This window comes from Melanotaenia boesemani, chromosome 5 (genome assembly GCF_017639745.1).
Source record: "Melanotaenia boesemani isolate fMelBoe1 chromosome 5, fMelBoe1.pri, whole genome shotgun sequence".
In the NCBI taxonomy this organism is placed as follows: Eukaryota; Metazoa; Chordata; class Actinopteri; order Atheriniformes; family Melanotaeniidae; genus Melanotaenia; species Melanotaenia boesemani.
Window position 1 is genome coordinate 13,894,511 of NC_055686.1, and position 15,659 is coordinate 13,910,169.

General features: G+C 38.8%; 1 protein-coding gene across 3 annotated transcripts in view; it reads right to left on the minus strand.

The window, feature by feature from the left end:
- The window catches only part of LOC121639462 (interferon-induced very large GTPase 1-like), a 49,570-nt gene that overhangs the window by 1,780 nt on the left and 32,131 nt on the right, over positions 1 to 15,659 (minus strand). For 2 of the 3 annotated variants that reach the window (XM_041984698.1, XM_041984697.1), the window contains 2 exons: positions 15,352 to 15,612; positions 772 to 6,147 (listed from right to left, as the gene is read on the minus strand). In XM_041984698.1, the coding sequence (XP_041840632.1) occupies positions 1,469 to 6,147; positions 15,352 to 15,612 (4,940 nt within the window). In that variant the 3' untranslated portion in view covers positions 772 to 1,468. Of the gene's footprint in view, positions 1 to 771; positions 6,148 to 15,351; positions 15,613 to 15,659 lie in introns of those variants that run through there. The other variant, XM_041984699.1, reaches the window with a different exon arrangement.

The window sequence follows — 15,659 nt, forward strand, 5'->3', positions numbered from 1 at the left end:
TGTTGGTTAATAAAATAAATAAAACATATCTGTAATGGTTAAAATAATATTTTGACAATTCTAATTTTCTGTTGGGCCATGCTAGACAATACACAGCAAATTATTCGAAATTCACGGGCTTCCACTGTAGGAAAAGGGTCCAAACCTTTCACCACAAATCTAGTAACTGCTCGGTCAGTCATTTATTTTCACCTCCATCATTTTACTCCTCCCTGCCTCGATAAAAGGAGTAGCTGAAGTATGTGAGAAGCAATTTTTTTGTCTCTTAATGTGTGTCATTGTATTTTTTTTATTCATTGATTCTTAAAATATAGAACAAAAGATACAAACTAAATAAGAAATATTTTAACAAGTATCATTAGACTGAATAAAAGTGGCTATTAACATGACTGTTGGAGCAGCATACATCCAGCATACATGGAGAATGATACATGTAAAAACAAACTTTCCCAGTTAGTTTGTAAAAAGATAATAGCAATACTGTACATTAATCTAAAAAAATTACTAATGAAATTAACCATTACTTTGTAAATGTTGGATATGATTTAGCCAAAAGGGTAGAGAAGCCAACAGACAAGAAAGGTATGCACCAAGGAAGTTGCTTTATTAAATCATCAAAGTACATCAGTACATGCATAAAATCACATAAGGCAATAGTCATACAATACCAATTTATGAGTTATGCTTCAGTTTTCTTTAAGTGTGCCAGTATTTATCAATATAAATATTTCATTGAAGGAAGTAAAACATTCATTCATTCCTTTTCTAAACTGCTTAGTCCAATTCAGGGTATCGGGGAAGCTGGAGTCTATCCCTGCTTTTAACAGGTGAGGGGCAGGGTATACCCTGGACAGGTTGCCAGTCCATTGCAGGGCTAACACAGAGAGACAAACCACTAATGCTGACATTCACTCAAAGGCAGAATCTAGAGTAACCACTTAACATGCATGTCTTTGGAAGGTGGGAGGACGCCAGAGTACCCAGAGAGAATCCATGCATACATATAGAGAACATGCAAACTTCTAAAATAAGTAAATCAAACAATTATTTGCACTGATGATAGTAACACCTTTCTGTTATGTGAATTCTACACAGAAAAAGATGATATTTTAACAGACTATAGATATAAATATTCATCATATATGTCATTAAAGAAGAAAATCATTTCAGATCTGAATCAACAGTCACTTAATACTTGATTTAACTTCCCATATCGTCCAGTTACTATAGTGGTACAAGTTAACTGAGTGAACTCGATAGAAAGTTAAATGTTAGATTTATGCATTAAAACAGCAAAAATATGGAAAGCTTTCAGGGGATGCATCCCATTTTTCAGTGGTAAAGGTGAGAATTTTAATGCAGTCTGTATCTTTAATGTGAAGAACTAAAACAAAATATATTTCACCAAGCACCCCCAATAAAGACCCTTAATGTGTCCCTCTGAAGAGAGCTTTGAGGAATGACCATGTCATTTAATCCCAAATGACACTTGAAGGCTCACTTTTGCCTGTTCCTCTGTGATTTTTCTCCAACAATCAGGAATATCAGCGGGTTCTGCATTGTATTTTTTGGCAAAATCTTTGTTGTATTTTACCATCACATATTTCCAGTAGTCTGATGCTTCAAGGCTGGAATCTGGAGGAATGTTCCAGTCTGGAAAAAATTCTTTGTAATTCTTGTAAGGATGCCATTCACCGTTTGTGGCACTGCAGCTAAATCTGGTGTCACTGATCACGGCTGATGTGCAAATGTCAGTGACAAGTTTTCTTGATCCGTGCCACGTGTTATTACCCAGACCCTCTGGTCGATGCAGTGAAGCAAAATGTGAAGTGTGGGCTTTTCCTCCTGCATCACAGGGAACTTTGCAGAATGGACACTGTTTTCCACAACCAACCACTCTGTTAAAAAGCTCATTCTGAGGATTCACATGGAGACGTTTGAGTTTTGTTACAAAGGGTGTATTTTTAAACTTCTTCCTGAGAGTTTCTGCCATGTCCTCCACAGACAATGTGAGCCAGTGAGCAAACTGATCCTGGTCAGCATTGTTCAGGATCATGAAAGCTCCAAGAGCATCCTGGGAAATGACCAGTTTATCACCAAGTTCTTTGCACATTTCTTCAACAAATGTCTTCAAGTCACCACACTTCTTTTCTTTGGTGTGTTTGATGGCGTCATTTATCCTGTTGATCCTTGACTGAAGATGTTTTTCCTCCAACTCAAACGTTGCAGAGCTGTTTGAAAAATGTTTCTTCACTTGTTGAAGAATTTTTTCTTTTACATAACTCTCATAAGGAAAACAATATCTGCAGAGACCATCAAACTTATCATCTGATAGCAGATCCAGTAAAAGTGAATACTGGAAGGACATTCGTGTGCTGAACTGCTGCTTCGTCAGCATTTCATCAATGATATCAGGACCAAGGGAACGGTTGACAAAGTCCTCAACAGCAGGCTTCAGACATTGTTCTGTGAATTCTGCAGCCTTCTTCTGACACTGGTCTCGTTCATGGAACATATCTTTGAAATCATCTCGGAACTTTTCTTTGTTTTGATCCAGACATCTACGAGGATCGTTTACATGTAGAAACTCTAAATGCATTTTCTGAAAGCGTCTGGCTGCAAATCCACAGATGTGCTGTTTTAGAGAAACCTCAAACTCAGTATCTATGTTCATATCTGGGCATTTTTCTAGACTTTCATCAATAATATGAAGAATCTCCTGAATGTAAGTGTCATGATAATCACATTTTCGTCCCAGTTTTTCAGTTACAAACTGAGTGCAGCAATCTATGATGCTGTCAGCTTTTTCTTGTCTCATCTTGACAAAATCTTTAAAGGTCCATGTGGTGAATACATTTTTAATTTTTTTCAAGGTTCCATCAGCTTTGCATTTGTAAGGTTCCAACCCACAATCTTTGATGTTTTTTTCATACAATAGTTCACACGCATGGCTCCCCTTTGTTGACAGATTAGTTTTCAGGCAGTGGGACACACTGTCGAAGACATCTTTGGGTTTTTGTTCAAAAAAAGACAGATTCTTCAGTGTTTCACTCCACATCTCATCAAACTCTTTGTCCAGCTCTGTCTCTGTCATCTCAACTTTTTTCTTTCGACATTCATCAATTAACTCACACACTGCTTTCTCTATTACTGTTGTGTGATTCTTCTTGATTTCATCCAGTTCTTTCATTCTCCGTCTGATATCAGCTGCTACTGTGAGCTGGTTATTTACAGAACTTTCTAATTCTCGTTGAAGACTCTTTGCACTGTTTGCAAAATCTTCTCTGTATCTTTCAACCAGATAAACATGACCCTCTGTTTGCTTGAAGTATTCCTTCAGATTGTCCAGGAGCTTGGTCTCCCATTCAGACAGCACTGATGCAGCTTCACTTTTCAGCTGAGTGAGGAGTTGTGTCATGTCAGACAGTCCAGATTTTTCAGCAACTGTACCAAAATTAGAGATTCTCGTCTCTGCTTTGGTAACCCAGGTGTACGTTTCTTTCTTGAACTCCCACTCCCATTTGTTGAACTCTGTGCAGAGTCTCATGTATGCATCAGCTACGAGGCTGTTTCTGAAGCTGAAGATGAAGTTTTCGTGTTTTACTGCATTCCACAGACTGGTCATCCACTCTCTAAACTCCAAGATCTTATTAGCAGATGCTTCACTCTCTCCCAGTAGATGGAGAATGTTTTTCTTGAGCTCATAAACAGCCTCACTGTATCCTGCATTGACTGGTGCCATTGGTGGGTTTCCATTCCAGAGTCCAGGAACGTAGCAGTTCCCAGTGTCTGGATTGTACTTCATCACATCAGTGAAGCTCTTGTTCTCCTCTTTCTTTTCCATTTTAGCTGCTGCCTGGGTCATCTCATTCAGCTGTTGCAAAAGCAGTTTCCTGTCTCTCAGGTTTTTCTCATGGGCTGAAACATCAGAAACGTTCTGGTGAACAAACTGACATTTGGGCTTTTTGCCCACCTCCTTCATCCTGAGGAAAGCATGCACCACTATCTGCAGGATGTCCTTCATTTCTGTTGAATTCTCCATTGCAATATTGATAATGGTGATATCACTCAGCCCCACGACAAGTGTTGCAAGCTCATTGTCATGTTCATGGCTGTTGTCCAGCTGTGCCAGCTCTGGTGACTTTAAACCCTCAGTGTCGATGATCACCATGAAGTCGCAGTTGAGATCTTTTTTGATGTCTTCGTTGACTTTGATGAGCAGCATGAAGGCACCTCGAGTGCATCGACCACTGCTGACTGCAAACTGAACTCCAAACATGGTGTTAAGGAGAGTGGACTTTCCTGTGCTCTGAACTCCAAGCACTGTGACAACTGTGATCTTGTTCTTTGGAGACACCAAGTCATTGAGCTGAGAGAGAACATCACTCACCCATCTGAGAGGTATGTTGGAAGCATCTCCATCTACAAGCTCAAGAGGAAATCCATCAAGTAACAGCTGTGCACCGAGTTTGGGCAGATGCTGCAACTGTTTACGGTAAGGGTTTGTTTCTGGAAGGGAAACCGAAGCTTCGTAGATCTGACCCATTTCACGGAAGAAGTGTTCAGTTCCCAGTGAGCTGTTGGAAAGTTGTCTGTCAATTTCTTTGATCTCTTCTTTGTTTTCAGAACCTTTACTCTTCTCTTTGTACAGCTCCCTGAGTTTAGACAGTTTTATACAAGACAAGTTATCGAGGTTCATTCGCATCCATTTCAGAAAATAACACCTCTCTGTTCTTGAGCTGGATATGGCATCAGTGAAACAAGTCATAGCTACTGACATGTCATAAGAGTTCTGCTTTTTCCTCAGTTCTTCTTTCTGCTCCCGAAGATCACTCTTGTAATCCTCTATGTTTTCAGACCCAACTTTTCGAAGTCGAAATTCCTCCTTCTCTAAGAATGTCAGTTCTTTCCATATTTCTCCTTGCAAGGGAAGCTGATCTTCTTTGTATTTAAGGATGTCTTGAATGCTTTCAGTGATGGCATCTGCGTTTTGCTTTCCAGCCTGGCACTCTGGAGAATCTTCATCAACCAATATTCCCAGTTCACGAGCCACGTCAGCCATCTGCTCTACTGACATCTTCATCATTGAGTTCCCAACTACATTACTGACTGATTCTCTCAAGCATTTTACAAAGTCTGCGTCATTTTTCTGTTTTGTCTTTATTATGATGTTGTTGTTGGTCAATCTTAACTTGGTTGCTACCTCCTTCAATGTGCTAAAACTGAAGTTCTTGTTCTGATGGTTTCCTACCAAGAAGATCTGTGCTTTGTGGTTTTGGTTCATAAGCAGCTCACATCCAGAGTCCAAATTATCAAAGAACACAAACACTGCTGCAGAGGTCTGACATAGAAAGGAGAATTGTGTTTCAAATGAAGCACTATCACCATGAAGGTTAGCTATAGCAACTGGCTCAACAAAATTGTCCATGTTCTGGTTTCCACAAGGAAGGTACCAGGTAATTTCAGTCAATCCATTGGATATTTTTCTTGGACTGTCTCCACACTCCATGTTGTGGTGAACAAAGGTGTCATGGTACTGCTGAGAACTGCTCAGAAACTCATTGAGGATCTTTGACTTGGACAAGGAGCATTCACCCAGTCTCACAAAAGAGATCAGTGGAAGTTGAGAATGAACAATTCTTTCTTCAATGAAGCCTTTGGATTCTAAAAGATGTTGAGGTCTGTACTTTTTCACAATGTCTCTCATGGCCCACAGCATGAGTGTACACTGTGTCGTGTCACAGTTGGGAAGCAGCAGAGGTACAGAGAACTGACACATTGACATTTTTAGCGCCATTTCTTGTTGTACAAAACCATCAGAACACAGAAAGAGAGCAGTGATTATGTCAAGAGGGTTTAGCCTGTCACCTGTATTTAAACTGCCAAGCAGTTCATCAAAGTTTAATTCCAAAGTCTTTGATGCATCATCACAGTTTGGTTCACCTACTGATGTGCATTTTGTATTTCTAGCTGTCACATTAACCATCATCAGTTTCTTTAGAAAATACCAGGGAATGTCTGATTTGCATTTTACATGTTCATCACTGATGGTCTTCTCATCAATCTCAAGTATCTTGCTGAGCGACAACTTCTCTGTATAGCACCGGTCCAACCGCAGATCCTCCAGTAGAATCTCCAGATCTGTCTCTGTGGAAATAAAAATTATTTTAATAAAAATCATTGCCCTTCCAAAGCTTTCAGTCTGTATCAATGTATAACATGATAAACCCTCTCTAAACCCTCACAAAGAGGAGGAAACTTTACATAGCTGCCACATTTGGAATAATATCTATGATTGGTCTATAGAACATGTACTTTAACTGGCCACAGAAATGAGCATATCTATTTATTCACTTCATTAATGTACACTAGCAGTCAAAAGTATGTACCTAGGTTCCTATTAGATGTAATGGGAACCAATGTCCAAGTGTACATATTTACTGATTAATTCATTCATAATCAGTTTTACCATTTCCCCCAGTATTATTTAAATTTTGTATACGCACGTTGAATGTTATTATTTACGTCCGGTAATCCCGCGCATGCGCACTACGCTGTAGGGCAAAAAGATTTGCTTTCGTGATGACCAAAACATTGTAGTTTACAAGTATATCGTCATTTTGACCAAATCTGTTCACATAATGAAAACTAAAGATTTAGGTATTACTAATTTAGATCATCTTTGTGTATGGGATAAGGTTTGTGCCACTGGGGAACGAATCTGAATTCTTTATATTTGAATTTGAATCATTCAATTTGAATCTGAATATGCCTGTTTGAATAATTGCTTCAAAAAACTGAATCCAAATGACCATATTTGATATTGAATCTTTGTTTTTTTTAATGTGTATTGTGGTAAAGTTGAAACTTTTGTATTTGAAAAATTCAGATCTGAAATACAAATTCAGATCTGAAATTCAAATTCAGATCTGAAATTCAAATTCAGATCTGAAATTCAAACTTTTGTGCCACACATCCGGGACCTGACGTGAGGCAAAACAAGTCGATCGCAGATGGAGTAACATCAGTCTTGTGCAGTTGTTTTCAATGGCTACAAGCAGGGGGAGGGCGAGGGGAGGGTGATGGCGGGGAAAGAGAGAGAGAGACGCTAAGACTCTCGCTACAACGGCACTTGCCGTTTCTGTAGCGGTAGTTAACGTTTCCTCAACAGTCTCAGCGGTTTGCCACCGTGGGCTGGTTGCAGACTTTTCACATTAGTGGTAACTCCTAATACAAGAAAAATATGCGTATGTTTGCACAGATTAATGTGCACCTCAAGTGAAAAAGCAAAGTTAAGATGGCGCCGCGGATGGCTGCCTCGATTTGTTGGTGCGCTCTGTTTTGTCTTGTTTTGTTTGTAAAGGCTCAGCAGAGGATGTACTTCCTGAGGCAGCTGAAGAAGTTCAATCTACCACGGACAATGCTGGTCCACTTCTACACTGCCATCATGGAGTCCATCCTCACCTCCTCCATCACCGTCTGGACCCTCTCCCCTCTGGCCGGAGGCTGCGGTCTATCAGAACCAGAAGCTCCCGCCACAAAAACAGTTTCTTCCCCTCTGCCATCAGGCTTTGGAACTCACCTAAAGACTTACCTGACTAACTTATTAACACACTCCCCCTCCATTGGTCACTTCAACTTGTACATTTTTATACTACAGACTGCACATTCATGTACATACACTACTTACTTTTATCTTATTTTTATGTACATAACTATTTATTTCCACTCTTATATAGTTTTTCAGTCTTAATGTTATATGTTCAGTTGGCTTGTTCATATCTTTATGGTTCATATTTATTTATTTATATGTAGGCACCGTCAAATCACAACAAATTCCTTGGAATGGAAGTTACTTGGCAATAAATCTGATTCTGATTCTGATTCTGATTCTGACGTACATACACCATGTAAGCTGTAACAGACCAGCTTTTGTATTTGGGACATCATTTAGTTGTTTTGTGTGATTAAAACGTGAATGGTCTGGGTGAATACTCGATTCTTATTTGGCTGTAGGGTGTCCATATGGACACCTATAAAAGAAGTTCTGGTCAAATAGCCTTATTGTTGTAAATTGTTGATTTAACGCTAGTTGGTAACTGTGGCAACAGAAACTCGCCGGGCTGCAGACACGCCAGATCACGTCTGTGACGGCGCATCGTTGTGAAAGCAGCTTGCAGGCTTATTGGGCTCCGTCAGTCCAGGAGAAACGAGAATGGAGCAACATTCTGTCGTCCCGCAACGTCCCAACCAGCAATGGTCAGGGTCCACAAACGTTAAATCTCCGTCCTTCAAACACCACGGTGGACATGCCAGTATCTTTATGTCACGATCAACGGATACGTGATCTTACTTGCTTGCTGAGACAGAAAGACAGTCGACGAGCTATTTAAAATTAAATGCAACGGGAAAAAGTACAGTAGTCATCAAACGTACCTGCAGAGAAACGTACCAACACACAAACATCAGCAACATCTAGTCAGAAGCGGATGGACATGCAACAAGGAAGAAATGTGTGCTTGCAAGGGGGCCGTGATTACGCCGCACTCCGAAGCATCAGCGGGGGACGCCCCTGCCCAGCCCGGCCCAGAGCCCAACACGTCAGCACTCCGGACGCCCACTCACCCCCGGCAGCCCACGCCACCACACCAGGGCACTAGAGAGCCTCAGGTTGCACACACATATCCTGGTCGGGCCCAAGGCACAGTGCACCCACCCACCTGAAGGAGTCCCCGGCGGGAGAAGAGAGAGCGAGAAGGAAAGCAGACTCCACCCCTCATGAGCCCTAACCCCTCCCCCCACTGCCCACCAGGACCCACGCCACCCCCCTTCCCCCCTACCCCCAACATTTATAAACTATATTAAAAGCGGTAGCAGCCAGCGTGCAGCTGTTTGGATAGTGGACATGAACACTCCACAGTCACCAAAGATCACGGAATCACTCAAGTTAGTGTAGCAAAGTTAGCTTGATTCAGCTGGCAAGTTTACACAAGGACACAGAGCAGAGCCTGATAGCTGATTGGTTGACACGGAGGTTAGAAACGCCCACCTTATCAGCATACACTCGAGGGAACAATACGTGAGGAAAATATAAATGTGGAGTGAGGCAAAGTAAATGTGTGTATGTGTAAAAAGTGGAAATGTATCAAGGTAAAAATAAATGCATAAATAAATAAAGCAGGAAATAAAATTAATGGGGGAAGATTTTTTTTAAAATGGACATGGGAAAAAATAAATAAATGTGGAAATAAAAAAATAAGTGTGAAAATAAAAATAAAGTTGGCAAACTAAAATAGATGAATAAATGGATAAACTAATAAAAAATATTAAAAATAACACATATTTAATTATGTATTTCTTCATTTATTTATTTAGTTTTGATTATGACGGTTTTGGCCTTCCATAGCGTAGATGTCACTGGATATAAATGAAAAAGAGAAAACGTTGTGGTCTGTGGCGTGCAGCTCACCTTCCCTTGGAACCCAGTCCTCCTTTTCCTGATTTTGTATAGCAGACAATAATAACATGACCAATCCACTAAAAAAAGTGCATTAAAGCCATTATGTACTTTAAGTGTTCTGGTGTACTTCGAAAGTAATCAAGATTTGTATAGATACTGTTAGTCTTTGTTGAAGTTTCCTGTATATGGGCTGATGTCCTTGGACATAAAAAATGACTGTATTCAAACAGAACCATACTAAGTTCTTCACACCATCATAGATCAGGCTACTGTTAGATATTATTTTAAATTTGTCATTGAATGTATAACTTGTGCATGGCATTAAAATATTTAATTGCAGCTTTGCAAGTTGGGGAAAAATAACACACACTTAACATGAACATTATGTAAGTGTGGGTTAACATGTTGCTTTCTGCTTCTAAGTGAAGAAAAGGATAAGCTGACATTTAAAGATTCAAACTGGTATTAGGGGAAATGTCTGGCCTGCGACATATGAATGCTTTTGGCCGTACTTCCAGCACCTCAGATAGAGCCAAAGCAGACAGACGAGTCTGACAACAGAAGATGCAGAAAAAAATCTGCCTTGCAACAGCTGAATAGTTTGTTATAGCGTCTAATCACTGTTTATAATTAAAATTAAAAGGTATAATTACTGGGTTCAGGGAAAGCAGCGGGGTTCTGATTTTGGCTATCAGCAGCAGAACTCCTTCCTCTGTAACCAGAGAGGGTGAGATAGTCTCAGAACCCTGAAGTCTGTGCACATTTCCAATTATTTGTAAAAATAAATATCTTGACTTTGAGAGAAGTTGTTTGTTCTCACTGACCATATCAACCAACACGCGTGGAAAACCTTAGGTAAAAGGATATTAGTGTGGAAAGTACCTGGTCTTTATTACCTGTGCATTTTAAAGGTTTTCTTCAACACTAAATCCCAGCTACTTTACTGAGATCAGTCTTTACCATAAATATTTGAAAACTGTTAGTACCGACCATACTCATACTCATAACAAATACAAACCAAAGTCAGGCTAAACACCCAAATAAGTTAATCTTTATTGATAAATGTACACCATCTTATAGTATGCAATGACTTGTAAACAATAAATGAGATGCTAGATTGTTACCCATCACATTGCATTTGATATATATTTGCACATGCTAAATATACGTATATTTAGGAAAAATGTATATGTGTATATATATTACTATTCTTCTTCTTATTAATATTATTAGTATTAGTATGATCATTACTACTAATACTATTACTATTGTTATTACTCTTGCTATTATGTTATTATTATTATAAGCAAATATTGTTGCAGCTACAATCATATAGTGTTATTATTACACTGTCACTTTTATTAGTATTATATTATCATCTCATGTTAATTTCGTCAATGAAAACATAAGAAAATATTTTCGTCAACGCACACGAAAACTAGACAACACGAGACTAAAACCCCAAATAATAGACAATAACTGGGACTAAATCAGAATGCATTTTCACGGACTAATAAATACGAGATTAAAATGTAGTTCACTAAATAAAAACTGGGCTAAAATCTGTGGACACATTAGTTCACAAACAAAGATGAGACAAAAATTATATTGTTATATGATTGATGATTGTTATATGATTTTGTCAAATCCTGTCTCCTTCACTTCCGCCTCGGCTCTTCTGCCACACACACATACACACACACACGCACACACACACACACACACACACACACATCTCCTTTCAAACCTGCAGCGGGCAGGTTTACAAATGAGGGATCTAAGAATGAATGAATGAATGAAAAATACTTTATTAATCCCAAAGGGAAATTCAATATTGTAGTAGTAGTAATTTTTTTTTTTTTTTTTTTTTTTTTTTTTTTTAAAACAATCACATTAATTAATTAAGGGCTTTGTTCTTCAGCCTGATAGCTGCTGGAAGGAAGGATCTTCTGTATCTCTCTGTCTTGCATCGGACTTGAACAAGCCTCCCACTGAACACACTCTGTTGTTTCGTCACGGCGTTGTGTAGAGGGTGTGAAGGATCTTCCATTATCTTCGTCAGCTTGTACAGAATTCGTTTTTTTTCTAAGCATAGTATTTTTATGATACACACTCAAGTTTTACCATATAAGGTTCTCTGTCCTACAGACTGGATTTACACACAAACATGTGTTGTAAGTACACGAACATCCTATATGTAAACTTGTGTCTGATCTATGTATGGAGGATACCTACATGAGACAGAACTGTACATCTACTCTTCGTTCTGGTTTTGGAACCTCTGGATTTTTCTGCAGAAATCTGTACTGATGCCTGAACTTTTGTAATAAACTTCTTTTTATTATTCAAGTCAGCGTCCAGAGACGTTTTTGCCTGAGATCCAACTTTTCCACATCTCCAGATCAAGATACATCACAAACACATGGGACAGACAGGCGGATTCATGACAAAAAAAAAAAAAGAAAAATCAATGGTCATGCTTTGTACGGGGTCCGAGCGAAAGAGAAGACGTGATGTGTGGACCCATTTTCTCATTGACGAGGAGAAAAAAACCTTTATCCTTGATTTTTGTCTGGAAATGTAGCTGGAAAACCACAACAAACCTGAAGAGACACGTTGCAGTTCACCACAAAGACATCATAGTAAGTTAACAAAAAGTTTGGTGGTGGTTTATAATATTAAACCAATGGCTGTAATGTTCCAGCAATAACGTTAAACCAACCGCAAACCGCTGGCTAACTTTCTAGCTTCGTAGCTTGTAGCTAGAGTAGCCACTTGCTGATAGAATTGTGTGTGAAGTTGAATTTATGCTAACTTAGATACGTTATACTGATCAGGCAACTATGTTTTCAGTTGGATTGCAAGCAGACAGAAATATGAGCTAATCTAGGAGCTGCAAGCAAACTACAGTTAACAACATACACCTAGGCAGCTACACATGGATGAAAACTAAAAACTAAAACGTACTAAAATCATCTAGATAAAATAATACGCCACACTTAATTCAAAACTACTTTAACCTACATTTTCATACATGAAATAGCCTAAATGTGGTATAAAAATAAATAAAATTGTCTGGTTTTTGAATGTCTGGGGTCGCCAGAGTTTTGTGATATCAAAACGAGGTTGCAAGCTAAAAAAGGTTGGGAACCACTGCTTTAGGAGTTTGCATCCCAATGTATTTATTTGGTGACATAAAATGCTGTTCTGTATGTCTTCAGGTTACCATCACAAGGACATCTGATTTGAATTGGCATCAATATTAATATAAATAAATGCATGTAAACATAAAAATGTCTGCAGTTATTTCTGCATAAAATAGGATAGTTATGTTTAAAGTATTAGTTTTAAATAGATTGTTAAATGTAGTTTAACTATGTTAAACCATGTTTAACAATGTTAAACTAGATTTAACAATGTTCTACTTACTACTAACAATGTAATATACTACTAACATTCAATATTATCTGCTGACAAAAGTAAAAGGGTAAAATGATTGTCCTGACTAAAACTACACTAAAATGTTGACAGTTTTTGATGACTAAAACTAGACAAATAAAATGTTTTCTTGGACTAAAATAAAGACTAAAATGCTCGACTTATAGTCGACTAGACTAACTAAAAACAGGATGAGGTTGACTAAATGTGATAAAAACTAAAAGGCGCCATTGAAACTGGACTAAAACTGAGGCTAAATTTAAAAATGGCCAATAAAACTAACACTACTCACAAGTGCCCTTAAGTGTATCTATTCTGTTTTTCTACTTTTTTGTGTACTTTACCAGACTGCAAGGACAACTTACTTGCCCCTTGGGGATGGATAAAGTTATCTCTCTCTCTCTCTCTGCATATATATACAGAGGCTGACAGTAATCGTGGAAGTCTGGATATATTTCCATGCTCCCCACAAATATTGAGGATTATACAGCAGACCATGGCCATTTTCTTGTTCAGCTCCAGTTTGCAGTCATATCTTTTCATAAGGGACCGCCATCTCCTATTTAACCTCCCAAAATCTATTTTCAAAACAGCTTTGTTGTAGGTTTGTTGTTCATGGGTGCGTCTACCTGTGTCCAAGAAGGGTTTCATCAGCAACTTTTGCATGGGGTAAGCGGGACCACCAATGAGGTAATGTCCAACTTCACAACCAGAAATTGTGACCTTGTTTTGCTCCAGTAACTGACCACTGCTGAAAAGTCTCCACAAACCAGACTGACGCAGGATTCTAGCATCATGCACACTCCCTGGAAAGCCAACACACACATCCCAAAAGAGTCCTTTCCCATCCACTACTGCTTGCAGAACAATTGAATGCCATCCTTTGCGGTTGCACTAGCCCCTGAGATATTTTTCTGGTGCAATGATTGGAATGTGGCTGCCATCTATAGCAATCACACACTGTGGGGCTCTCCGGTGGTTTTTAAAATATGTGGCCATCTCCAAAAACTTTGAGGCATCACAATATGCACTGGAAGAAGCACCTTAATGGCAGCATTGCAAAACTTCTGGACACACCTGAACATTGTGCTCAGATCTACACCAGAAAGATGGCTGATGGTCCTGTATTCACCACCGTTAGACAGTTTCCAGATGGCAGTTTCTACCCACTCGTGGACTGGGATACATAATCTGTGTCCTCTTTAGAAAGGAAGGGTTTGGTCTGATCACAGATGTACTGGAAAGATCCTGTGACACATGGAAGTTTTGCATTAACTGCTGTGTGGTAAAATCTGGAATAATGGAGTCACACCAGTATCTTGATCGTGATTGTGCCCAGATTACAGGAGACCTCCCAATCACAATCTGTCTTAAAAAATATCTAAGAAAACGAACAAGAATGTCATTACGTTTGTATAGCTCATATGTAATCGATATGTAGAAAGTCAATGCTAAGTTAAGCTACATGTTGTAGCTAACAATAGCTAGAACAATATCATAAACTGACTTTGAATAATTATCTTTCTCCTTAAACATAGTTGCCGTTCTCTGCACTTGGTTATTAAACATTGACAGCACGTAACAGATAATTTGTCCATCGGTGAAAATCGACACAAGTTTGGAAGGCCAAGAGCAATATTTGTAGGGAAACAATCTTCTCCATTTTTACAATCTGTGAGATTCTCCGTTCTTCCTCAGTAGTCAGGTGTATTCAGTTTCATAAAGACGTTTTAGATGACGTAATCACACAGCACTGACTTGGCTCGGTCTGGTGGAAAACAAAACAGGTTCTTTACTGGCTCTAGCATCAAAACCGAGCGTTAAGGGTATAAGACTCCTCTTAATATTCTTTTTTTTTTTATTATTTATTTGTTAAATGTATTGCTTATTCTTATTTATTTGGAATTGTGGAATTTATGCATTCTTGCTGGATCTGACCAGAGGGGGCAGAAAAAAAGGAGAACAATAAAGAGAACTAAAAACAATAGTAGGAAAAAGGAAATGGAGACAAGAACACTGTAGATTGAAGCAACATTTCTTCAGTCCAACCGAACACTACACAACCAACTACTACACTTGTACATACACATAACAGAGTCTTACAGCTTTTACAAATAAACTAAGCTGACAATCATCAAGAATTTGTGAAAAAAGTAACCAAGACAGCAACAACAAGATGTATCATGACAGCAACAAAAGTACCAAAGACATAAAACACATAAGACACACGACAAAAAAAAAAAAAAAAAAAAAAACCTAAAAGAAAGCCTCCACACTCCCCAGGAAAGGAGGCCCACTCCCCACTACCGGGAACCAAAAGGAGCCAATTTAAAAAAAAACTTTTTTTTATTTTATTTTATTTTTTTACCTCTGTCACAGTGTTCCTTTATCATATTTCAAAGATTCAAGTTAACGCTCAAGGAAGACTATAAAAACTAATTTATTTTACTTACTTGTCTTGGCAGATTTTTCAGCTAGTGTGCATCTTGCTCCATTTTTCAGCTGTACGGAAACATAGAGGGAGTAACACACTCCTGGGGTCAGGTTACTAAACGTCACACAGTTTGCTTTTGTCTTCAACTCCTCCACAGTTTCTCCTTCAGTGCAACATGTTACAATGAAAGTTTCCACTTCAGCAGCAGGAGAGTCCCACTGCAGAGACAGAGACTCTGTGCTGATATTAGAGACTGTCACTTCAACTGGAGGAAGAGGTTCTGTTAGACAAATGCAGAAAAGGTTTCAGTCAGTAAAGAGTTATGAA